The sequence below is a fragment of the Odocoileus virginianus genome, chromosome 17 (genome assembly GCF_023699985.2).
Source record: "Odocoileus virginianus isolate 20LAN1187 ecotype Illinois chromosome 17, Ovbor_1.2, whole genome shotgun sequence".
In the NCBI taxonomy this organism is placed as follows: domain Eukaryota; kingdom Metazoa; phylum Chordata; class Mammalia; order Artiodactyla; family Cervidae; genus Odocoileus; species Odocoileus virginianus.
This window is the reverse complement of record NC_069690.1, coordinates 11,853,031-11,880,147: the sequence shown is the minus strand read 5'-3', so window position 1 is coordinate 11,880,147 and position 27,117 is coordinate 11,853,031. Positions and strand designations below refer to the sequence as shown.

General features: G+C 48.8%; 1 protein-coding gene across 1 annotated transcript; it reads left to right on the top strand.

Moving 5' to 3' along the window:
- Nucleotides 1-67: 67 nt before the first annotated feature.
- Nucleotides 68-27,117, top strand: LOC110142832 (ATM interactor-like). Its single transcript, XM_070478460.1, is given in 8 exon segments — nucleotides 68-113; nucleotides 350-646; nucleotides 4,511-4,764; nucleotides 17,913-18,198; nucleotides 22,694-22,815; nucleotides 22,980-23,089; nucleotides 25,009-26,416; nucleotides 26,418-27,117. Coding segments are annotated over 8 exon segments (2,865 nt in total). The 3' UTR covers nucleotides 26,760-27,117.

Below are 27,117 nucleotides of genomic sequence, written 5' to 3'. Positions count from 1 at the left end.
TGACCCCCATCTTCCATGGACCCCCTCCCCCACTCCAATATCCAGGAAAGGAGGTGTCTCAACTGTGATGGCGGGGAGGTTGGGGAACATCCAGAAGCAGCGACAGAAGCCTGGTACAGCTCCTCTGGGCAGTGGCTAGTTCAGAGCAGAAAGACAGGTATGACTCTGGGCCCAACAACTAGACGCCCGCAGATTTGCCCTGGCTCTCTATGGTCCCCCATCACGCCCTCCTAGCAGCTAAGGCTGTCTCACGTCTTCTCAGCGTCAGCTTGAGGCGCAGAGCAGAACCTGGAGAGAGGAGAGGTAATAATCAAGGCAGAATGGTTTCCAGAGCCCCGCTGTCTGGCAGGCGCTGTCCAGCACATTCCAGGCAGGTCCAGCCCAACGCCCACGCCGAAGACTAGAGGCGTTGTCTTGAAAGTGGAGGCCCAGGTCCGGCACCGAGCACCGCCAGAGGGCGCCCCAGATCGAGATTGGTCCTGGCGCGGCCGGCGCCAGAGCAGGTCTGCAGCGCCTCTGGCACCCAACTTTGCACCTTGGGTGGGAGGCAACGCGTACCACGCAGGGAAAAGCAAACCCAAGCCTGGCCTGCGCAAGAAAGAGGGTCAAGAGTGCCGAGTTGAAGCCGACGACCGGATGGGCAGCAGTGACTCTTCCATGAAAGCAAGGCCCACGCCAGGCCAGCCGAGAGCTCCAAATGCGCCTGGCTGTCCAGGGAGAGTTCCCGACGTTGCCCCCCCGACCCGCGCCTCTTAGCAACCCCTCGGGCAGAGATCCAGCTGGAAGCTGGCCACCCCATATTAGCTTAATGAAAGCCTAATAGTGCTTCTGGAACTTTCAGATGACTAACTAGGGCGCACCCAGTGCCCTGCGTCTTTCCTGATGCCATGATGGGGTGGGCATATAGGTTGCATAATGGCCGTATCCGAGGCTAGAGGTTGATAAAGCTGGGCTCCCTGTGGAACTGTGCTAAATCCCAGCTTCTTTCTGCAGTCCTAATACCTCTAACCCTCCACCCTCTTGATTGCACCAAGAGAAATGTCCACGGTGGTGTGTTTAGGGAACCTATACAGCTGGTTTCATCTCCTACTCTTCCACTTATTCTCTGGTATCTGAGAGAGTGCTTCAGAAGTTAAAGGGGTGAGGTTGTTGGTAGGAATCAAATAAAGACAGCCTGAGGTTCTGGTGGAGTGGCTTCCAAGTCATCTGATTTCAACTCTCTGCGTGTTATTTTATCTTGCAATGCCATTGATTCCCCAGCTCGAGACAATGACAGTCTGACCTTCCATTAGACTTCAAGGAGAACTTCCAAACAACAAAAGACATAAGGGCTTCCCTCCTGGGCCAGTTGTCAACAATCTGCCTTGTGATGCAGGGACGTGGCTTTCGATCCCTGGTCAGGGAACTAAGATCTCACGTGCTGTGAATCAATTAAGTTCCTGCACTGCAACTAGAGAGTCTGTGTGCTGCAACCACCGAGACTGTGTTATGAACTACGACCCGACAGTCAAAAATATAGTTTTTAAAAAAGAGAGAGAGAATAATTGCATTGTCTCAGCAGAACTGGTAGAAGAGCACAGACCTTAAAGGTCACTACCACCCAAACCCCACACTTTCATTTTCTCACACCTTCTTCCATTTGCAAGTCAACATACAGACATCTCTCACCATACATTCCCTAGAACAGAGATCAAAGGAATCTAGTAAAAATAAAAGCCCTGAGACTCCTTCATCAGCAGATCTGCACAGGAAAGTTATTCAGGCCATAGGAAAATGATATCAGAGGAGCAGGAAATGGCAACCCACTCCAGTATTCTTGCCTGGAGAATTCCATGGACAGAGGAGCCTGGCGGGCTACAGTCTGTGGGGTCGCAGAGTCAGACACAACCGAAGGATTAACGTGAGGCAGACTACACACGTACCAGGATGGCTAAGATGATTACTAGTATCACCAAATGCTGCCAGGGATGCCGCTGGGTCACTCATACACTGCCTGTGGGAACATAAAACAGGACAGCCTCCCTGAGAAATAGCTGAATCGTTTTGCTTAAAACTAACTACACTAACCATGTGACCAAGCATTTGCGCTCTTGGATATTGGTAACAGAGAAGTAAAAATTTAGGTCCACAAAACCTGTACACAATTGTTCATAGCAGCTTTATGCCAAACACTGAAGTCCACCAAAATGTCCTATAGTAACATCATGATTTACTGCAGTAAATGGAATATTTAAGGGGTGAACTAGTGACACAGCTTGTAACAACTTGAATGGGTCTCAGGGGCGTTCTTCTGAGTGAAAATCATCTCAGCATATCACACACTGTATGGTTTCATCCATTTGCCATTTTTAAATGACAGAATAATAACAAATTGGTGGTTACCATGAGTTAGGGATGTTGGAGGGGAAGGGAGCTATGTGTGTGACTATAAAGGGATAGAAAAGAAGACATCTTTGTGGTGATGGAGCAGTCTGTATCTTGGTTACAATAGGGGCTACATGCGTTTACATGTGGTAAAATGACAACCATACATACATACTGTACCCAGTGTGAGTTGACTGGTTTTGATACTGTACATTATGTAAGAGGTAACCACTAGGAGGCAAGAGTACTCTCTCTGAAGTACCTGTGCGACTTCGTGTAAATCTATAATTTTTTCAAATAAAATTTTAAAAATGTAAAAGGAAAAAAAAAAAAAAAAGAAAATGATATCAGATGCAAATTAAAATCACAATGTAATACCATAAATGTACCAGAGTAACTAAAATTGCAAAGTTTGGCAATACTAAGTGTTGGCAAGGGGTCTGCTATGAATTGGACATTTGCACCCCCTCGAAATTCATATGCTGAAATCCCAGCCCCCAATGTGATAGTATTAAGAGGTGGGTGGGGCCTTTGATAGGTGATAAGCTCATGAGGATGGAGCACTTGTGAATGGTGTTAGTGCCCTTATGAATGACCTCCCAGAGGGTTCTCCTGCCCTCTTTCTGTGAATAACAGTCTGTGAAGCAGGCACCAAGTCTGGTGGCACCTTGATGTTGGACTTCTCAGCCTCCAGAACTGTGAGGATAAAAAGCTGATGGGACTTCCTTGGTGGGTGAGTTCAATGCCCGATCAGAGAACTAAGATCCCACATGCTGTGGGCCATCTGAGCCCAGCACTACAGGGAAGAGCCCGAACACAGTGATGAAAAACCCCACATGCCTCATGCGTACGTGCTGCAACTAAGACCCAACGCAAGTAAACATTTTCCTAGACATTTGCTGTTCAAGCCACCCATTTTATAGTATTCTTATTATAGCAGCCCAAATGGTTTAAGACAGAAATTGGTACCAGGAACCTAAAAATGTGAAAACAGCTTTGGAACCCGGTAGTGATAGAGGCCGGAAGAGTTTCGAGATGCAGCCTTGAAAAAGCCTACACTGCCACGCAGGGACCTTCAAAGTCAATTTGAGTGTGGCCTCAGAAGAGGAGGAGAGCTGCAGAGAAAGCCTCAGTCTTCTTGCTCTTGTTCAGTTGCTCAGTCATGTCCCACTCTCTGTGACCCCATGGGCTGCAGCATGCCAGGCTTCCCTGTCCTTCACTATGTCCTGGAGTTTGCTCAGACTTATGCCCATTGAGTCAGTGATGCCATCCGACCAACTCATCCTCAGTCATCCTCTTTTCCTCATACCCTCAATCTTTCCCAGCATCAGGGTCTCTTCCAATGAGTCAGTTCTTCACATCAATCTTCTTAGAGAACATCTAAGTGATGGTGAATTGAATGTTGGTAGAAATGTGTGTTGTAAAGGCCATTCTGCTGAGGTCTCAGGAGGAAATAAACAACACTGGAAAATGGAGGAAAGTTGATCCCTAGTAAAAAGTGGCAAAAAACTTGGCTGAATTGTGTTCCTGTTCCCGAGTTCTGTGGAAGGTGGATCTTGCAAGTGATGCCACTGGATGTTTAGCTAGGAGATTTCTAAGCAAAGCATTGAAGGCATGACTTGGCTCCTCCTGACTGCATTCAGTAATACGTAAGAAAAGAGAAATGACTTACAGGTGGAATTGCTAAGCAAGAAAGAGCAGAACTTAAAGATTCTCAGCCTATGCATTTTGCAAAAAAGGAGAACACTCGCGGTGTAGCCAAGCAACCATGCAATCAGGAGAATGTTATGGATCTCAGGAGAAATCAAGCCTTCTTCCAGACAGCCTGTGGAAAACAAACATGGGCTGGTTGACTTAAACTGCAGTGAGCAGCCAGCCTTACTATAAAGGTTTGGATACATTAGACTCCTTCATAAAGATTAAGTCCTAAAGGCAGCACAATCCACAGCTTGGAGAACTCCCTACACTTTCTAACAAGCAGGAGAAGCTAGGACTGGGGGCCCAAGAGCCCCACTTCCCTCTCAGTCTCCATTCAGGACACTCACCCTGGGAACCGGGAGGAGACAGGGAGTCCGATTTACCTGCGCCTTTTGAAATTCTTTCTTCCTGTCCCTGTCTCTCCTTACCTCTCTCTTTCTTCTTCCAGTTTCTTCTTGGTGTCTCTTTAGTTTCAAGCCCCCAGTTGAGTTTGTCCGTAACCTCTCACGGCTCCAGCGGGCGTCAGAGCAGCACCACCCGGGGCCGCAGCCCCGCACTTCCCTCCGCCCCCGACCCCGTGCCCTGCGAGAGCTGCACCTGAGCCCGCGACTGTCCTCACGCCTAAGCTTCCCCGGTGATTCTGACGTCGCCCACTTAGACCCTGGTGTCACAGCGCCCTGGGGCAGCAGCTGCTTTATCTGGGTGAGAGGCGTGAACTGCTGCTCTAGTTAGAGAATGTTCTGGAAGAGAGGTTTCAGTTTGACACCCTTGGAACTTACAGGCCATCCCAAGAACAAGAGACTAGAGTCCCTTGTGGAGCCCTAATGACCAAGGTCACAGATGTGGAGCCCTGTATCAAGATCACAGGACAAAAATCTCTGAAATGGACCAAGCCCCATAGCAACTGTTGCCATGAGCCTCGTGATCTAAACAGGCTGGTTCCCTGATCCCAAACTAGGTAAAACACCCTCCCTAGTACTCACCCTGTAGTGTCCTAACCACTTACCTAATTACCTTCCAGTAGGAATTTTCTTTGTCTTGAGGCTATAAAAATTGGCTGTGCTGTGCTTAATCACTCAGTTGTGTCCGACTCTTTGAGACCCCATGGACTACAGCCCACCAGGCTCCTCTGTCCATGGGGATTCTCTAGGGACGAATACTGGAGTGAGTTGCCATGCCCTCCTCCAGGGGATCTTCCCGACCCTGAAACCGAAACCAGGTTTCCCAAATTGCAGGCAGACTCTTCACCAGCTGAGCCACCAGGGAAACCCAAAAACTGGCTACTCGCCCACAAAATGGGTTGGCTCTCCTGTGAGCTGCCCCCAGGTTCTAAGTGTCTCTAATAGACTGCTAGCTGCAACTGGTGAAGTGCTCCACAATAAGACAAGTCACTGCAATGAAAAGACTGCACGGCAACCAGAAAAAGCCAGCACACAGCAAGAAAACCTACTGCAGCCAAATAATAATTAAAAAAAAAAAAAAAAGACCCTGCTTGCTTAGTAGCTCAGTAATGTCTGACCCTTTGTGACCCTTTGGACTATAGCCTGTCAGGCTCCTCTGTCCATGGGATCTTTCAGGCAAGAATACTGGAGGGGGATGCCATTTCCTCCTCCAAGGGATCTTCCCAACCCAGGGACAGAATCTGCTTCACTTGTGTCTCCTGCAAGTGAATTCTTTACCTGATGAGCCATCGGGGAAGGCCCCCCTGCTCCCTAAAAAAGAACCTGTGCAGACAAATAAAAACAACCACAAACACCTGGAGACAGCCGATATATCTGCACTTCTTCTTCCCAATTAGATCCAAACAGCCCTGGTTCTCCTGGCAGCTGGCAAGTCACCACTCTCTCAGTCACATTCTCCACTTTTGGGGACTGGAGGGGACAGCTGGGGGCTGAGAACCAGTCCCCCTGCCTCAAGGCCTCAGCAAAGCCCAGAACAGTGTCCAAAAACAAACGCAAGGCTCCCAGGACCCTGAGAGCTTGTCCACGTATGTGTGGCCGTGACAAAGGCGGGAGTCCATGAGTACATAGCGGGAGGCTAAGTTCCGAGCTGCATTTCCCTGGTTTTCCCTCACAGGTTATTACAGTTGGAATGATGTTTCCATGATGCTTCAGGTCCTACCCAGCACTGTCCGTCCCCTGCCCTGCTGTGTGGCTTGGGATGGTTCACAGCCCCTCTCTGGGCCAGTAGCCCGACTGTACAGTGTATGGTAGGTAGGACTGGGCAGGTGTAGCAATAAGTGTTGGTGTGTGTGCAGAGCCAGTTTTCCCAACCACGTCACTTGCATAACAAGTCCTGGCACTGGGGTCAGGCGGATCTGTACCAGTGGCTGAGAAACAGTCCCCCTGCCTCACAGCCACAGCAAACCCCAGGACAGTGTCCAAAAACAAACACAAGGCCCCCAGGACCCTGAGAGCTTGTCCGGAGTTTGGCTGGGTCAGCTAACAAAAGCTCCAGGCTCTGTTTTCCAGCCCAGGCCATCCTCCCTGAAGAAAGAAGGGTGAGGCTAGTCCCCTGACAAATAATTATGGAGCTGCTTCTACTATGTGCCCAGAGGGGCTACTGGGGCCATGGGGAGAAGCCTTTCCTGGGGACAGGGGTGGGGTGGGGAGGCAGAGAGGGGCGCAAACCAGTGACCTGCCCCGTGACCTCTGCTCCCAGGGTGCATAGTCCAGGATGAGGGGTCCCAGCTGGGGAGACCTAGCCCAGGAAGCTCTGGGTCCAGGAGCCTTCGGACATGGACTGGTCAGAAATTAGTCCCCATAGAGGAGCTGTGATCAGCCGAGAGTGGCCAGGGTCAGGACTTAATCATGCCTTAACAGGAACCCTGCATCTCATCTCAGCCGCAGAGAGGACCCCAGCCTCCTCAGGTTTCTTGTGCCAAGTGCACTCACCCTTACAAAGCCTTAGTTTGCCACCCTCTTTGCCTTCCCTTCTTTGGTCAAATCGCAGGCCCGCACTAGGGCCAGGATGACTTGCTCCCCCCCTTCCCCCGCTCGGAGCCTGCCCGGAAACCCAGCCCTTTCCCCTGGGTGAGTTCTGGTTAAGAGATGACACTTGTTCCCGTTGGGCCCCGCCCCACTGCTCCGAAGGCGCTGTCCAGCCCACGGTGCTGAAGCGTCCTGGGCCCCACCAACATAGAACAGACAGCAGTCCCGCCTGCAGCTGCCGTTCCCATCCTGGCAGGCTCCGGCCTCGTTCACACTGGCCTAATAATCCGCAAGGATCCTTGTCTGCCTAGCGTGTTTAAACTGGGATCGCCACAGTGGCCCGAGCTCCCTGAGAAGGCCCAGGGAGAGCCTATGTTTGCCTGGGGGGGTGGGGGGTCAGACGACTCCAGAGTGGACAGTAGTCAATTTTTGTGCTCCATCCTGAAGCCAGTAGGACTATGGGCATCTTCATGGGCCCTTTTTGACTTGTCCTATGAGTTGTGGGGAGACTGGGCCCAGAGGAGGGTCCACTCACTTTGCAGGAACTCAATTCTTCCCACTTGCATCCAAACCTAGGAAGCCCTGCTCCCTGAGGGGGTGGGGTGAGACAGACATACACATTCCCTGCAGTAAAGATGTCTCTCCCTCCATGCCAAATAACCTTGACTTCTGTGGGTGTTCACAACCCTCCCCCCAACTCAATGTCCAGACAGGTAGGCGAAATCAGGTGTCCCCAGTGAAGAGCTCTTCAACTTGGAGTCCTGAATATTGCCCTTGAAAGAGTAAATGACTCAGTTGGTCAGTGACTTGAGTGTAACCGTGATGGCCATGATACTGGGCAGCATGAAGAAGCTGGCTATAGGGCAGAAATTAGTCCAGAACAGAGGGCTGGTCAGATGCTGAAGGAGCAGCCCCCTGGTGCCTAGGACCAAGCCCACATTGGACCTACTGTGCTCTGGCTCACCCCGTGACCCCACAGGGTCTTCAAAGCAGCCCAGAACTCAGTCCTACCTCCTAATCATCAGCCAAGCCTCTGTTCAGGCTGAGAGAAAGAAGTAGAAGTCTAAACAAGAGAGTTTTGAGAGGGTGCTCCAAAGGAGCTGAGTGTGGCCAGCATTCACTTGGAAGAAATAAATATCAAGTTCTGGTCTCCTCAGATTCGTGTAAGGACCCAAGTCCAGTGCCCACAGCTGCTAGGCAACTCCAGTTTAAGGCTCTCCAGGGCGTATAGTACATTCTGGCTGGATGTGGCTTGAAGAGCCTGGGCGACAATGCATGATGGCCGGGCTGAGTTCACACCAAGAGGAACCACAGGCAGCAGCCTCAAGACTATTGAATCATCTCAGAATGAGGATTTTTTTAATTGGCTATTGTGCTGCATGGTGAATCAAGTTGCTTGACCCCCTCCTTATTCACCCTGGATGAGTGCCTGAAGATGGTTGTGTGGGATAGGAGGGGACAGTCACCCACAGAATGAGAAGGTCTAACCCCACCCCCCAACACATGGGTCCCATACTGTTGCCCCCATGTGCTGTGCTAAGTCACTTCAGTTGTGTCTGACTCTTTGTGATCCTATGGACTGTCGCCTGCCAGGCTCCTCTGTCCATGGAATTCTCCAGGCAAGAATGCTGGAGTGGGTTGCCATGCCTTCCTCCAGGGGATCTTCCCAACCCAGGGATTGAATCTGTAGTCTCTGATGTCTCATGCATTGGCAGGAGGATTCTTTACCACTAGTGCCACAAGGGTAGCCCCTCTGGCAATGAATTAATCAGTAATGTTGTCCAGGGCATCACAGTGACCCCAAGAAGCAGACAAAGTGGATATTAGTAACCCATTAGTTAGATAAGAAAACGGGGGCAGAGAAGGCGTGGTGCAGTCACCAAAACCCCAGAGAAAGTCCAACTTTTTTTTGGGTGGGCACAGTTTATGGGATCTTAGTTTCCCAACCAGAGATTGAACCTGGAGCCACAGCAGTAAAAGTGCCGAGTTCCAATAACCACTGGACCACCAGAGACTTCCCCCAACTTCCTGCTCTTCAGCTTATTGGAACCTTCCTGTCCCCAGATCTCCACTTCATCCATCAAGGAGCTGATGCTAATGGAGGTCCCCTCCATCAAAGCCAAACAGCTCTGGTTACCATGGTAATAAATAACCACTCCAGGCTCTCAACAACATAATCCTAGGAGGACACATGGAAGGCTCCTGTGGCCTGAGGGTCAACATGTCACTCCTTGGGTGAACATGCCTACAGCCACAGCGAGGATATGAACACCATCCAAGAAAGACAGGGGCTGCTGGGCAGACCCTGGGGAGGGTCGGGGGCCTGGAGGGAGTTTGACACCTCCTGCATGTGCTGGGCCCTCAGGCAGTGAGCCAGAAGTGCTGTCTAAGCTGCTCATTGCAGTAGTTGAGTCACAGCTATGCCAGGAATGTGAGTCCACATATATCCAGCAGGCCTGGCAGAATGAGGGAAAGTGAGGGGCTACTGCAGGGACCTCCCTAAAGTCCAGTGTGGTAGGGATCCTGCCAAACTGAATGATTAGGCATCCAAGTGAACTAGAATTCCACAACCTGAATTACCCAGGGGAAGGTTGGGAACATCAAACTGGGCAGTGCACAAAGCAATAACCACTCCCCTACACATCTCCAGGGGTCCCCATCCCCTCTTCTGCCCCCATCCCCAATTCTGTATCCCCTCATCCCACCAAAACAGACAGAATTGGAGGCTAAGGTTGAGAAAAATTTCCCCGAAAGGAGAGTTACAGAATAGATTTTTAAAAACAGCTAAGAAACATAGATATTAGTAGGAGTTCTATAAAGAGAAAATGGTAGGCCTATTTTATTTTTTTAACCCCCATAATGGAAGAGCATGAGTTGGCAGGTTGAAGGGACTCGTACCGTATCACACACAATGGATGAAAAATACCACTCGAGGCCCAGCACCGACAATGGCCTTCCCAGTGCCTCAGTGGTAAAGAATCCACCTGCCAATGCAGGAGACATGGGTTCGGTCCAGGTCGGGAAGATCCCGTGGAGGAGGAAATGGCAACCCACTCCAGTATTCTGGGCAATCTCATGGACAGAGGAGCCTGGCAGGCTACAGTTCATGGGTTTGCAAAAGAGTCACACACACGACTAAGCCACTGAACACAGTAACACATAGATAAAGAAGTCTTAAAACTTTCTGCAAAAAAAGTAATCAGACACTAGGGACTATGAATTGTTATAGCACATGAGAAGAAAATTCCAAACTTTGGAGGGAAAATTATCTCCAACTTAGGAACTATCTCATTCAAATATCAACCAAATGTGAGGGTAGAAAGAAAATATCATTAGATGTTGAAGGTCTCAAAAACTTACCTTCCATGTGCCTCTACCAGGAAACTGCCAGAGAACGTGCTCCACAAAAAAACACAAAGGCGTGAACGAAGGGAATTTCCCTGGTGGTCCAGTGGTTAAGACACTGCCTTTCAACGCAGAGGATGCAGGGTTCGATTCCTAGTTAGGGACTAAGATTCCATATGTTACAGGGCAATTAAGCCCACACACCACAACTACTGACCCTGCAAGCTCTAGACCCCATACTCCTCAATAAGAGAAGCTCCCACCCGCCCCGTGAAGACCCAGAGGAGCTTAAAAAAAAAAAAAAATAAGAATGAGGAAGCCATGGGATCCGGAAAAAGAGGACCTGTTATAGGAGGGGGCCTGGGGACCCCCAGATGAAGGGATAGAGATGGTGTCCGGTGAGCTATATGGCAGCAGTACCAGGCAGTTCCCAATCCAGACAGGAGCAGGAGGTCTAGGAGCCTCCAGGATTCTGCAGGGTAAGGAGGCTGGAGGCACGTATGAGCCTGTCAGCATGATCAACGGGTGTTTGCTGGCTCCCAAGGTCAGATCGGGACTTAATTAATAATAGGCATACAGAAACAGAATAGAGAGCCCAGAAATAGGCCTACACTATATGGGTAACTGATTTCTTTTTTTTGCCACACTGCAGGACTTACAGCATCTTAGTTCCCCGACCAGGGATAGAACTCTTGTTCACCACAGTGGAAGCATGGAGTCTTAACCACTGGACCACCAGGGAATTCCCAGTCAACTGATTTTTGACAAATGCACCAAAGCAATTCAATGGCAGGAGTGGGGGGCAGGCGGGGGGTGGGTGAGGAAACAATCTTTGCCATATGCACCCTCCCCCCAAAAAATTCAACAACAATCCTACACTACATAGAAAAGTTAACTCAAAATGGATCATGGACCTAAACATATGGAGTAACATTCTAGAAGAAAACATAGGAGTGATAAAGCATTTGGGGAAAGAGTTCTGAACTATGGCATAAAATGCATGAACTACAAAAGAAACTAAGCAAGTGAAAGATAGGTCAACTATTAACTACAGGAAAAACAAAATATTTTACAAAATAGGAAATGCAATTCTATTGCATAACGAGGTTCTGTTGTGAACAGTTATGTGCTCATAATAATGAAGGAACAAAAAAAAATTAATGAAAGGATGGGACTTCCCTGGTGGTTCAGTGGTTAAGACTCCAGGCTCCCAAATGCAGCAGGTCTGGATTTAACCCCTGGTCAGGGAACTAGATCCCATATGCTACAGCTAAGACTCAGCGCAGCCAAAAAGTAAGTATTTAATAAAAATAATGAAGTAATTCCCTGGCAGTCCAGGGGTTAGGACTCGGCAGTCTCTGTGTTTCTGTGTTGGGACCCAGGTTCAATCCTTGGTCAGGGAATGAAGATCCGAAAGGCAAGCAATATGACAAAAAATATATATATATACTGAATACAGTTCCCTGTGCTACACAGTAGAACCTTGTTGTTTATCTATTTTACATACAGTAGTACATATATGTTAATCCCTTTGGGATTGGAATGAAAACTGACCTTTCCAGTCCTGTGGCCACTGCTGAGTTTTCCAAATTTGCTGGCATATTGAGTGCAGCACTTTCACAGCATCATCTTTCAGGATTTGAAATAGCTTAACTGGAATCCCATGCCCTCCACTAGCTTTGTTCATAGTGATGCTTTCTAAGGCCCACTTGACTTCACATTCCAGGATGTCTGGCTGTAGATGAGTGATCACACAATCGTGATTATCTGGGTCGTGAAGATCTTTTTTGTATGGTTCTTCTGTGTACTCTTCCCACCTCCTCTTAATATCTTCTGCTTCTGTTAGGCCCATACCATTTCTGTCCTTTATCAAACCCATCTTTGCATGACATGTTCCCTTGGTATCTCTAATTTTCTTGAAGAGATCTCTAGTCTTTCCCAGTCTGTTGTTGTCCTCTATTTCTTTGCATTGATTACTGAGGAAGGCTTTCTTATCTCTCCTTGCTAGTCTTTGGAACTCTGCATTCAAATGGGAATATCTTTCATTTTCTCCTTTGCTTTTCACTTCTCTTCTTTTCACAGCTATTTGTAAGGCCTCCTCAGACAGCTATTTTGCTTTTTTGCATTTCTTTTCCATGGGGATGGTCTTAATCCCTGTCTCCTGTACAATGTCATGAACCTCCATCCATAGTTCATCAGGCACTCTGTCTATCAGATCTAGTCCCTTAAATCTATTTCTCACTTCCATTGTATAATCATAAGGGATTTGATTTAGGCCATACCTGAATGGTCCAGTGGTTTTCCCTACTTTCTTCAATTTAAGTCTGAATTTGGCAATAAGGAGTTCATGATCTGAGCCACAGTCAGCTCCCGGTCTTGTTTTTGCTGGCTGTTTAGAGCTTCTCCATCTTTGGCTGCAAAGAATATAATCAATCTGATTTTGGTGTTGACCATCTGATGATGTCCATGTGTAAAGTCTTCTCTTGTGTTGTTGGAAGAAGGTGTTTGCTATGACAAGTGCATTCTCTTGGCAAAACTCTATTAGCCTTTGCCCTGCTTCATTCTGTACTCCAAGGCCAAATTTGCCTGTTACTCCAGGTGTTTCTTGACTTCTTACTTTTGCATTCCAGTCCCCTATAATGAAAAGGACATCTTTTTTGGGTGTTAGTTCCTTTTAAGGTGTTAGACCTTTTAAGGTCTTGTAGGTCTTCATAGAACCATTCAACTTCAGCTTCTTCAGCATTACTGGTTGGGGCACAGGCTTGGATTACCGTGATATTGAATGGTTTGGCTTGGAAACGAACAGAGATCATTCTGTCATTTTTGAGATTGCATCCAAGTACTGCATTTCGGACTCTTTTGTTGACCATGATGGCTACTCCATTTCTTCTAAGGGATTCCTGCCCACAGTAGTAGATATAATGGTCATCTGAGTTAAATTCACCCATTCCAGTCCATTTCAGCTTGCTGATTCCTAGAATGTTGACGTTCACTCTTGCCATCTCTTGTTTGACCACTTCCAATTTGCCTTGATTCATGGACCTAATATTCCAGGTTCCTATGCAATATTGCTCTTTACAGCATAGGACCTTCCATCACCAGTCACATCCACAACTGGGTGTTGTTTTTGCTTGGGCTCCATCCCTTCATTCTTTCTGGAGTTATTTCTCCACTGATCTCCAGTAGCATATTGGGCACCTACCGACCTGGGGAGTTCCTCTTTCAGTATCCTATCATTTTGCCTTTTCATACTGTTCATGGGGTTCTCAAGGCAAGAATACTGAAGTGGCTTGCCATTCCCTTCTCCAGTGGACCACATTCTGTCAGACCTCTCCACCATGACCCGACCGTCTTGGGTGGCCCCACACAGCATGGCTTAGTTTCTCTGAGTTAGACAAGACTGTGGTCCTGTGATCAGATTGGCTCGTTTTCTGTGATTATGGTTTTAGTGTGCCTGCCCTCTGATGCCCTCTCACAGCACCTACCATCTTACTTGGGTAGCTCCTCTCGGCCGCCAACCCTGACCTCAAAATTCTCCAAGCCAGGCTTCAGTGATGTGTGAACCATGAATTTCGATGTTCAAGCTGGTTTTAGAAAAGGCAGAGGAACCAGAGGTCAAATTGCCAACATCTGATGGATCATCGAAAAAGCAAGAGAGTTCCAGAAAAACATCTATTTCTGCTTTATTGACTGTGCCAAAGCCTTTGACCGTGTCGATCACAATAAACTGTGGAAAATTCTAAAAGAGATGGTAATACCAGACCACCTGACCTGCCTCTTGAAAAACCTGTATGCAGGTCAGGAAGCAACAGTTAGAACTGGACATGGAACAACAGACTGGTTCCAAATAGGGAAAGGAGTCCGTCAAGGCTGTATACTGTCACCCTGCTTATTTAACTTATATGCAGAGTACATCATGAGAAACGCTGGGCTGGAAGAAGCACAAGCTAGAATCAAGATTGCCGGGAGAAATATCAATAACCTCAGATATGCAGATGACACCACCCTTATGGCAGAAGTGAAGAGGAACTAAAAAGCCTCTGATGAAAGTGAAAGAGTGAAAAAAAAAAAGAAAGTGAAAGAGTGAAAAAGTTGACTTAAAACTCGACATTCAGAAAACTAAGATCATGGTATCTGGTCCCACCACTTCACGGGAAATAGATGGGGAGACAGTGGAAACAGTGGCAGACTTTATTTTTCTGGGCTCTAAAATCACTGCAGATGGTGATTGCAGCCATGAAATTAAAAGACACTTACTCCTTGGAAGGAAAGTTATGAGCAACTTAGATAGCATATTAAAAAGCAGAGACATTACTTTGCCAACAAAGGTCCGTCTAGTCAAGGTTATGGTTTTTCCAATGGTCATGTATGGATGTGAGAGTTGGACTGTGAAGAAAGCTGAACACCAAAAAATTGATGCTTTTGAACTGTGATGTTGGAGAAGACTCTTGAGAGTCCCTTGGACTGCAAGGAGATCCAACCAGTCCATCCTAAAGGAGATCAGTCCTGGGTGTTCATTGGAAGGACTGATGCTGAAGCTGAAACTCCAATACTCTGGCCACCTGATGTGAAGAATTGACTCATGGGAAAAGCCCCTGATGCTGGGAGGGATTGGGGACAGGAGGAGAAGGGGACGACAGAGGATGAGATGGCTGGATGGCATCACTGACTCGATAGACATGAGTTTGAGTAATCTCAGGGAGTTGGTGATGGACAGGGAGGCCTGGTGTGCTGCAATTCATGGGGTCACAAAGAGTTGGACACAACTGAGCGACTGAACTGAACTGAACTGATATATTAATCCCAAGTTCCTAATTTATCCTTTCCCAACCCTAGATAATGTAAAATTTAAATTCAGTTCTGCCAGGACCCACACTGGACATGGGGAAGAAATACAGGGAACGAGGCCTTGCACGCCTGGTCCTGACAGATCAGGGAAAGGCCAACACATTCTCTGAAACAGGAACCCCAGCCTCTACCTGACCTGTCCTCGGTATCCTTTGATGGATACCAGGAAGGGTGTACAGGGAGTCCAGATACCTCTCAATGTCTGTTGAAATTAATCACAACACAAAATATGTCTTAATCAGTAACCTGAACTTGCAACCTGGATCTCTGCAGTGGAGAGCAGGCAGAGACAGGAAACGTCCCCTTACTGCCAGGCCTGAAAAAGCTTCAGCCCCTCAGCCTCACCCTCCAAGTCCTCCCAGAGTTATGGAGGGAGTCCTGGCGGGGGGGGGGGGGGGGGGAACCAGCAGGGAGGGTGCTGGAAGTAATCACTGGAGTATTGGGCGGGGGGCACTCCTTGGCAGAGACAGTGGGGCAAACTTCGGCCTCTAAATATTCTGATTTAGCAACAACATAATAAGTACAAAACAGGCCTGTATCACAGATGACGCATATTCTCCTCTGGCTTGGTGTCCCCAGTTCCCAGGTCCCAGGCACGAGAGCCCAGGCTCACACCAGCAGGAGGGTGGGACTAGAGTTTCTGTGGACTTTCCAAGTGTTTACTCGCATTCTTGTGGGTCCCTGAGGGCCCAGCTGAGGTTCCCAGTGTCTGCTGAGGAAGAGAAAAACCAGCCTTTGACAACCAGAATGGATCTGATGTTCACAGACCTCAAACACTCAGAGCTAGGTCTCTGGCTGGACATTTCACGTCCTTCTGTTGGACATAAACAATCACAGAATACCAACGTCACACACAGTTACTCTGAGAACATGATAAAATGAGACACAATAAAGCCACTTCATAAGTTTGTCCAAGAACCGATCAAAATAAGGTCACTGTGCTGTGGTTTGGTTGCTCAGTTGTGTCAGACTCTTTGCAACCCCATGAACTGTATAACATGCCAAACTTCCCTGTCCTTCGCCATCTCCCAGAGCTTGCTCAAACTCACGTCCACTGAGTCGATGATGCCATCTAACCATCTCATCCTCTGTTGTCCCCTTCTCCTCCTGCCCCCAATCTTTCCCAGCATCAAGTTCTTTTCCAATGAGTCACTGTGTTGTCACCCATAAAATATTACTCTAAACATACTCCTCTTACGGCTAAAATTTGTGACTGCTATATTTTTAGAAAATGTATTGAGATATAATTCACATACAATTTATCCATTTAAAGTGTTCTTTGACATGAAGAACATGATCTGAATCAGAACACTGGATCGGCCACTGCTAACTAAGTGGCTTCAGGCAAGGCCCTGAACCTCTCTGAGCCTTGCATTCCCCATGTGTAAAATGGGGTGATACCACCCACACTGCAGGGCTGTAAGAGTTAAAAAGTGACACTGGGAATACTAGGCCAATGCAGTCACCCTGAACCAGTCCAGTTAAAGGATTCCAGCTGTTTGCAGTCCGGTGCTGAGAAATGTCAAAACAGAGTTTTGCTTCCAAGTTTCTATTAAGAGGGCTGGAAAATCTGTAGTTATGTGGAAAAAAAAATTTTTTTTTAAATTCATGGAATATAGAAAATTTTTTTCTAAGGTCAAAGGAATAAAGGAGAATCCTTTCTTCCAGGGTCCTGTTCCCTGAGCTCCTTGCCCCTGCCCCAGTGCAGGCGGCTCCTGGGGGCGAATATCTGCCTCTGGCCTCTAGGGCTGGCCCTGGCCCATAATTACATAAATATAAGAGGACTTCAGAGGTGCTTCTGGCCTCAGTGATCACACTGTCCAAAGGGTAGGACACATGGACTGGGGGTAGGATGAATGGACTGGGGTCACATTCATCAGAGCACTGCCTCAGGGAACCTATGTGTGATTGTGGCTCCACCTTAAACGCAGGCAGCAAAGCCCATGAACCCGCAGGGAAAGCTGGGACAATGGCCAGTCTCTAACCCTGATGGGCCTGCCCTTCTGAGCTGTAGGCTTGGATTACTGTATCAATACAGCTAGGAATTTTCCAGAGCCCCTTACTTTTTTTTTTTCCACACCATGCTGCTTCCAGTTCCCCCACCAGGGATGGAACCCTCCTACAGTGGAGGCTGGGGTCCTAATTACGGGACTGCTAGGGAAGTCCCCCTCCCACCCCACCCTTTTCTTCTTTAAACCTGCTAGCTAAGTGTTCTGGCATCTCCTCTGAGTTTTTAATTAATTTCCCTTTCAGAGAATGGAGTTGTTTGTTGCCAGTTTGTTCTCTCAGATGTCATGGTACTTATTAACTTTTTGCTACTGTTGTGATTTTTGTTGTTGTTATTTCAAATCTTACTCAAATCTGTCCCCCTTTCAGCTGAGGAAATGGTGATCAGGTGACCAATGTTCCAAGGTCACCGTTTTGTGTATTATGAGCAACAAAGAAAGAGCAGGAATATGCTTGGAGGCAGAACCCCGGAGATCAAGGGTATGGAGATGTGTTCAGGAACCTAGATTCCCCAACCTTGCTTTCAGCACGGGAGGGCCGGTGGAAAATGATTTCTTTTGAAAACCACTGCTTCGAAATCGACACTGAAGGTGCAGTTGTGAGTTCTAACGACGGTACAAACAGCGCCTGAGAGCCTCAAAAGGGCCTCTGAGTGAGGCAAGGAGGCGCCAGACTGAGGACGATATAAAAGGCGGGCTTGGCGAGGTTTCGACCTCACAGCGGCGAGAAGCGAGGGAAGCCCCGGGCCCTGCCCAGCCTGCAGCACTCGCCGAGCTCTGGAAGACTGGCCGGAGGATCTGGCCTCCGAGTTCCCAGCGCGCCAGACGGCGCCAGGTCTGCGCGGGACTAGCAGGCGCCGCGTCAAGCCCCGCCCACTGCCCCGCCTCCGCATCGCTCGTTCCAAGCCAGAGCCAATCAGCGCTCAGCTACGCCGGCGGAGAGACCAATCGCTTGGTCTCGCTTTTCACTCGAGAGGAGAAGTCGCGCGTCGCGCACTCAATCCGAGGTAGTTCCCCGAGACTCAGGCAGAAACTTAGCTAAACTGGAGGCCCTCGCTGGCTGGTTGCCTCATGGGTGTCTGGGAGGTCGAGGTTCCTTCACGTGGAAGGAAATTGTTCTCGAACAGGTCAGTTCCGAGAACTGTATCCTAGGCCCGCTCCTTACCTCGTCGTGTGGCTTCGGGGCAGATGTCTCTTGTCTCTGGGTCTTATAAAACGAATGAGTGAGACAAACAACGGTCTTTACAGTCCCTCCTTTATCCCGGCCCAGCAAGCCAAGGATCAGCGCCAGTGCGGCTGATTATCAGTGGTCTCACCCTGGCCAGGGCCATCTGAGGCTTTTCCAGCAGTAACACACACGACACCTAGGTTTTCCCTAGTTCAGTTTTCTGGGGATGGAAAGCGATTTTCCCAATCTGGTCACGTCTTAAAAAAAAAAAACAAACTTTGACATTGGCCCTCTGCTACTTTGCTAGGTGGCCTGCGACAAATCACAGCCCATCTCTGGGCCTGTAGTCCTGTCAAAGAAATTCAGAACACCTGAGACCATAAGGTTCCCCCTACCATGGCATTTTCATAACACTGCCAATACATCCTACAACTGGATGGACCCAAATTGGGGCCGGCAGTCGGATCAGGGAGCAGTCATTTCACTGAGACTCCGTGGGTGATCCTGAGCCAGTGGCCCTTAGGAGTTCACCTTTCCTCAGTCCATGCTACCCACGCTGAGTAAAGCAAGACAAAGCTTGATTGACAGATACTTGTGGCGCTCCTACTGTATTCTGCTGTGTAGTGCTGCTATGGGAGAAGCCAACCTAATTCCTGAGTCAGGGAAGCTCAGGGCCTTGTTGGGAGAGAATAACAAGGGTAGATGGGAGAGTTCTGCAGAGTGACATTGGGTACAAAAGCAGGGATGGAGGTGTTGGAGCGAGGACATTTCAGGCCAAACGGGATGTTCAAGCCTGACTGGGTAGAGTTTTCCAGGTGGTGGAATCAGAAATTCCAGGAGGTTGAAATAGCGAGGAGGTGGAACCCTGGGATTATCTGTGGTGGATGTGACCAGGGACCATTTGGACAGGTGCCTTAAATGCAAGTTCAGGAGATGGGGCGTTGTGTCTAGATGGAGTCACATTTAGTGGGAACCCTGGGCTTCATCCTGGCACTGGGATGGGGAGGAGGAACTTGTTAGGATTCCCAAGTCACCAGCGCTGGCCCTCCCAGAGCCACAAGTGGCCGCCCATTGCAAGCGCCTCCCCCTCTGCCTTAGCCTGGTAAGTCCCGGGGCTTCTCTCTGACCGGGACAGACAGGCCCCAGAGGCGCTGGTGACCTTTCCGCTGCAGGGAGGCCCTGGCCCGAAGTGTGTAATCTGAGCCCTACAAAGGGCCAATTACACGGGTCCTCCAAGTCCATAACTTCCCTCGCGTTTACCAGGTCACCGCTCTGCCTCCCTCCCCTAGAATAGCCCTTCCACACCTTAATTTCCCTTTAAAAGGTGCCCTTATCTTTCCTTTGAATCTTGGGCAGGAAGTGGAGGCTGCATACCTGGGCCTTCGAGTGTCTGAGGTTCCGTTGTAAAGAGCACCAGAGTCAGCGTCTACACTGGAATTCCAGGCCAACAGGAAGGAGGCTCCAGGGGAGTGACTAGGATCTCCGTAGTAGGCTCCGCAGTTCTGGAACACCAACTTTCCCAGGCTTGGTCGGCTCGGGCTCCCTCCCCGCCTCTTTCCCTCTCATCGCCTACCTCAAACTGGGGCCCTATCCTCTGAACACTGCTCCAAGCCCCACAAAGCCTCTAGGACTTGAGATCAGGATCCAGAAGCTTGGCCCAGCCCGGAATGCATCTCTGTCTGGCCTCCACTCATCGCCTAAGAGAGCACAGACACTAATCACCACTTCCTCCAGACAGGCCATGAATTTTCTGTACCTGTCGGAGTGTAACCTCAGGCTTATTGATTATTGGCTAATTGTTTAACTGTCTGAGCACGTGGCACATGAATGATGGGGTTATTGGGATTGTATTTACCCTTCCTTTGTTTATGTAAGTCTCAAGGAATGACTTACAAGGTGGTGGGTTCAGACACGTACACATGGGGTATAAAATTTCACAAATGCTGGTCGGGGTCCTTGGCCAAGAGAAGACTCTGCCTTGGGCCCCCCAGTGTAATAAACTGCACTCCACTATCTGCATTGTCCTTCTGAGTAAGTTTGTTTCCCAGAACGCGTGGCTACAACATTTGGTGCTGGGCTGGGAAACTCCTCACTTTGAGGAGCTCGAATCTTCTAGAGAGGGGAAGGTGCCTCACCTTCTGGAAGGATTATGCTTCTCAACATCCGGACCTATAACGTTAGCAGGTAGTGGATGGCAGCAGGGGAACTGAGCGCTCAGGTGAGGAGGAACCCACCCAGCAGGGTGAAAGAGGGGTCCTGATCACCCCCCTGGGAGGGATTAGAAGGAGCACAGACCCACAGGAGCCTGGAATAGGCAGGTGGCAGCGATTGCTTGGTACATAGGTTGAGGAGTGTGCTAGGGCTTAGGAAGGAAATTTGTGAAGGTCGTTTAGGAGGTGGTGTCCACGCTGTCTCAGGGAAAATTATCACCAGTGATCGCCAGAGGATTTTTAGGATAGGAAACTGGTCCTTGTATGCTCATATTCTGCCCTCCCCCAGGAGGTGTCCCATCTGCTGTGAAATTCTTGACCCGCTCGGAACTGTCAGGCTAGAAGGAGGGGGATACATGAGTATGAATTGGCTTTTCCGGAGATGGCCTGGGACATTGGCTATTTAACCCATCTGTGTTTTCATCCTCACTTGATCAAGCCCACCAAGGCAGAATGGACTTTAAGGGAGAAACAGTCTTGGACCACGTGGTGTTCTGGTTTTGCTGTGCTGACCGGCAGGTGAAAACACGCCGATCCTCCTTTTCCCTCTGGGATCTGGCAGGTAAGGCTCTTCTCACCCCAATTAGGAAGGAGGCAGAATGGCAATTTAAGTGTCACTGAGTGGAAATAGCAGAAGTACATAGGGTACTGAGAACTTCATAGACAGAACGAAAAGGAAAAGTAGAAGAAGGTCTGAGAAGGTAAGCAAGATGGGGTGAAGTGAATCTAAGGCAACTGTACTGGAGTGCATGATTAAAAATTTAAAGAAGGGATTAGGAGGAGACTATGGGGTAAAGATATTGTCACCCTGCTTATTTAACTTATATGCAGAGTACATCATGAGAAACGCTGGGCTGGAAGAAGCACAAGCTAGAATCAAGATTGCCGGGAGAAATATCAATAACCTCAGATATGCTGATGACACCACCCTTATGGCAGAAAGTGAAGAGGAACTAAAAAGTCTCTGATGAAAGTGAAAGAGGAGAGTGAAAAAGTTGGCTTAAAGCTTAACATTCAGAAAACTAAGATCATGGCATCTGGTCCCATCACTTCATGGGAAATAGATGGGGAGACAGTGGAAAGAATGTCAGACTTTATTTTGGGGGGCTCCAAAATCACTGCAGATGGTGATTGCAGCCATGAAATTAAAAGACACTCCTTGGAAGGAAAGTTATGACCAATCTAGATAGCATATTAAAAAGCAGAGACATTACTTTGCCAACAAAGGTCTGTCTAGTCAAGGCTATGGTTTTTCCAGTGGTCATGTGTGGATGTGAGAGTTGGACTGTGAAGAAAGCTGAGCGCCAAAAAATTGATGCTTTTGAACTATGGTGTTGGAGAAGACTCTTGAGAGTCCCTTGGACTGCAAGGAGATCCAACCAGTCCATCCTAAAGGAGATCAGTCCTGGGTGTTCACTGGAAGGACTGATGCTGAAGCTGAAACTCCAATACTCTGGCCACCTGATGTGAAGAGTTGACTCATGGGAAAAGCCCCTGATGCTGGGAGGGATTGGGGACAGGAGGAGAAGGGGACGACAGAGGATGAGATGGCTGGATGGCATCACTGACTCGATGGACATGAGTTTGAGTAATCTCAGGGAGTTGGTGATGGACAGGGAGGCCTGGTGTGCTGCGATTCATGGGGTCACAAAGAGTTGGACACGACTGAGCAACCAAACTGAACTGAACTGATCGGGTGAAGATGAAGCCTAACCACCTCCACATACTCTGTGAGGTTGAATGGCCCCCTGTGGGAGTAGGATGGCCACCAGAGAACACCATGAACTCAAAAATAGTGTAAGCGTCTATACAGGAGTCACAGGAGAGCCAGGACACCTGGATCAATATCCATATATTGACTCATGGCTAGGATTAGCTCAAGACCCTCCTACTTGGACAAGGTTCTGTATCCAGAAGGGAAAGGGAAAAATATTAATGGCACAAAAAATTGATTGATGATAAAAAAGGAAATTCTACAGGATTTGGACGGGGATGACCTGACCCCTCCCCCATGCTGGATAAAGACACACCTGCCTCCCAGTGCTCCACCAGGACCGGAGGCCGCCTTAATGCCCGATCCAGGGCCAGGTGAAGTTCCTGCAACAGCTACTGCTCCTCCGCCAGCTCTCCCGGAGTTCGTAGAGCCTCCGTTTGGGCAGGCTCCCATCCCGGTGACAGAAGCCTCTGGCCAACACTTCCAGCATCCGTCTCCAGCCCAACTGCCCAAGTTATACCTGCCTCTCCCGGTGAGTACTGACAAGAAGGGGAGGAAGGTGTTGGAATTAAGCAGAGACTGCGCTCTGCCAGAGAGCCAGGGGGAACGAAAGAGAACAGACAAGAGACTTACAGTGCTAGCTGCTGCTCTGGGAAAGTCTATCTCAGGCCCTCCGGAAAACCTCCTCTGCCCCAGGGACAGGACAGCCCTTCAACCGGTCCCAACGGAGGCCCCGGGGCCGGTTACAGCCAAACCAGTGTGCCCAGTGCCGAGCTTTTGGCTACTGGAAGAATGAATGCCCTAAGGCAAGGAAGGAAGAGGAAGCTCCCACGGTTGTGGGGCTTGCTGACTTGGAAATTAACTAGGGCTGCCAGGGCTCAGAAATATCAGGTCCCCGAGAGCCCATGGGGGGGCTCTCCCATGGGTAAAAGTGGGGGACCAAAACATTGACTTCATGGTGGATACAGGAGCAGAACTGTTGGTAGTAACAAAACCTGCGGCACCACTGTCCAAAAAGACTACCAGTGTAACTGGGGTATCAGGAGAAGAAATGATTAAATCGTTTTGCCAGCCCAGAAAATGTCAGATGGGGGGGGGCACCAAGTGATTCATTAATTCCTCTATATTCCTGAGTGCCCAGTACCCCTGTTGGGGAGAGACTTGCTCTCCAAGCTAGGAGCACCAGTGACTTTCTCCCCTGAGAGGCCCGCCTTCCAGATGGACTCTACGACTTACTTCCTGTCTCTCTCATTACCCCCACAAGATGAGTGGAGGTTGCATGAGCCTCCGAAGGAAGAACCGGGTGGGCCGGAAGAGCATGAGAGAGAACTAACTCAATTATTCCCTGAGGTCTGGGCAGAAGATAACCCCCCTCTCCCCCCAGGCTGGCTAAGCATCAAGCCCCAGTGATAGGAACTGGGAACAGAACTCAAACAAGGCACCATCCTGGTTAGAAAGCGCCAGTACCCACTACCGATAGAGGTCTGGGCTGGCATACTGCCCCACATCAATAGATTGAAACAAGTGGGCATTCTAGTAGAGTGCCAGTCGGCTTGGAATATGCTGATCCTGCCAGTCAAAAAGGAAGGACAGGACTATAGGCCTGTACAAGGTCTCAGGCTAGTCAACCAGGCTACTGTAACTTTATACCCCACTGTTCCAAACCCCTATACCTTACTCAGCCTCCTCCCGCTGAGGACTAAAGTTTACACTTGCCTAGATCTCAAGGATGCCTTCTTCTGCGTACGCCTCGCCCCAGCGTCACAGCCCATCTTTGCCTTTGAATGGGAAGATCCAGTCGGGGCACCAAACAACAGCTCACCTGGACTCCCCCCCCCCCCCCACAAGGGTTTAAAAACTCCCCAGCCATCTTTGGGGAAGACTTGGCTTCTGACCTGGACTCATTCCATCCAGAAGAGTATGGATGTCAGCTCCTACAATACAGGGATGACCTGCTGCTGGCTGCCGAGAAAAATGCTGGAAAGGGACAAATGCACTGCTCCAGCTGCTGATGGAAGCAGGTTACCGGGTGTCGAAGAAGGTACAGATCTGCAAGGAGGAGATAAGGTATCTGGGGTTTGTTTTAAAGAAGGGCTCAAGGTTCCAGACCCTAGTTGGGTCCTATATACTGATGGCACTAGCCTGATAAAACAAGGACAATGGCTGTCAGGTTAGCCAGAGGGGAAGGGGCCATCAAGACTGAAATGGGATGGTGGGAATTGCCAAGTGGCAAAGTATTGGTACCGGAGGAGCTAGCACACACTCTGGTAAGCCAAACACACCAAGCGACCCACCTAGGCCATGCTGCCTGCTCACAGGTTAATGCTGCCTCTCGGGTATTCAGACAAAAACCTCCGGGTATTCAGCTGAAAGGCACGCTGCCCCTTGAACACCTGGGAGTGGACTTCACTGAAATGAAACCTCACCGACACTACCATTACCTGCTGGTCATGGCATGTATGTTCTCGGGTTGGGTAGAAGCTTTTCCTACCTGGACTGAAAGGGCATCAGAAGTAGCCTGGTGCCTGCTAGGGAAATAGTTCCCAAATTTGGGCTTCCTACCAGCACTGGATCAGGCAATGGCCCGGCTTTTGTAGCTGATTTAGTATAACAAGTAAGCAAAACTTTAAACATCAAATGGAAACTGCACACTGCGTATAGGCCCAGAGTTCTGAGATGGTGGAATGAACCAACTGGACACTTAAAAAAGAGACTCTCCGTCCAGGAAGACCGCTGAATCACTGAGCAACCAACCAATTCCACGACCAGATGCTCCAGAACTAGAAACTTCAGAAATAAAGCTGGTGGCTTCCTTTGAAGACTCTTGCAGCTCTAATGCCAAACAGCAGACTCTTCCAGCAGCTTCAAGGTACCCTCAGAAGTTGCTTTTACCAAAGCCCAAAGTGGCTTTGGTTAAACTCCCCGTCATGCAGTTTTCTCCTGTGCCCGTCTTCGTGCCTACAGCCGACTCCTCGGCCCAGCCTGTGGTGTTGGGTATCTACCAGCAGGGCTCTGCCCCTGGGGCCATGCACTTACTGCCCTTGTCCATTGGAACCCTGATCCTCGGCCTGGATTCGGAGGCCTGCTCTCTCAAGGTGAGCCTCCCTCTTTCAAAAGTTGTCAATCTTGTTGCTGTTGAGCCGATTAGCACAGGTATTCAAGTGAACTTGGGTAAAAGTCCATTTAGCCCATTACAAGAACTTGGGAACACTTGTCAGAAGAACAGCATTTCTTCCATCAATGTACAGACAGACCTGTCCTACACCACACCACAGTTCATGCCGTCTGCACAGTGGGCCAGCCCTGACTCCTCTGTGTCATCCTGTTTGCAAACTGATTTGACATTTGGTTCCCAGGTTTCCCTTCCCATTAGTGTTCAAACTCAGACTTTTTTGCCCAGTTCTAAGGTAACCTCAACCATCGCTGCTCAGACTGATGCATTTATAGATGCCAGTTTCCAGCCAGGTGGGATCTCCAGAGAAACTCAGACCAGCAGAATGCAAAGTCCAGCAGAGAACCGAGTACAGATGGACCAAGCTATAATGTGTGGAGACATTTTTGAGAGTGTCCATTCATCATACGGTGTGTCTACAGACAATATTATAAGCAGCGGCTTAGCAGAGACTGTAACTCATGACTTGTTACCTCAGAACCACCCTAAAACTTTAACTCAAGACATTGAGAAATCCACCCCAATTATAAACTTCAGTGCACCAAATAGTATGCTTTCATCACAGAACATGACAGATAATCAGACCCAAACCATGGATTTATTAAGTGATCTAGAAAATATCTCGTCAAGTAACCTACCTGGTCAGATGCTGGACAATCGTAGTCTTTTGTCTGACGCAAATACTGGACCTGACACCCAGCTCCCATCTGGCCCAACCCAGAACCCTGCAATTGATTTTGATATCAAAGAGTTCTTTTCAGCCTCAAATATACAGACACAAACCGAGGAGAGTGAGCTTAGCACCATGACCACTCAGCCAGTCTTGGAGTCGCTGGACATAGAAACCCAAACTGACTTCTTCCTTGTAGACCCTTCTGCCCAGGCCTACAGTTGTAGGGGGAATTCTAGCTTCTTAGGCCTTGAGATGTTTGACACACAGACACAGACAGACCTGAACTTCTTTTTTAGACAGTAGCCCCCGTCTGCCACTGGGAAGTATCCTGAAACACTCTAGCTTTTCCATGAGTACTGATTCATCTGACACAGAGACCCAGACTGACGGAATCTCCACTGCCAAAAACCTGCCTGCCCTGGAAAGCAAAGTTCAGTTGAACACTGCCGAAACACAGACCATGAATTCTGGCTTTGAAACTTTGGGGAGCCTATTCTTCACCAGCAATGAAACTCAAACAGCAATGGATGACTTTCTTCTGGCCAGTCTGGCCTGGAACACGATGGAATCTCAGTTCAGCTCTGTTGAAACCCAGACGTGTGCAGAACTACACCCAGTCTCCAACTTCTGAAAGTAGAGTCCACATGGGGGATGGATTCACAGTACCCTTCTGGATTTAGAAGATGAAGAACAGGGACAACAGTATTAACTCTACTGAATGTAGTCGACGATACAGTTACTTTGATTCTTTGAGGTTCTTTGCCTTTTTGTACTTGTAAACATGAAATTTGTGTAAAAATTTGTGAGTGTATTATAAAGTATAAGATGTTGATCTGAAAAAAAAGAAAAAAGAGACTCTCCAAGTGGATCATAGAGACTGACTGCTTCTGGGTGGACTTGCTTCCGACGGCTCTGCTCAGACTCAGGATGACCCCACAGTCCCAAGGCTATTCTCCATACGAAATTGTGTATGGGAGGCCCCCTCCCAT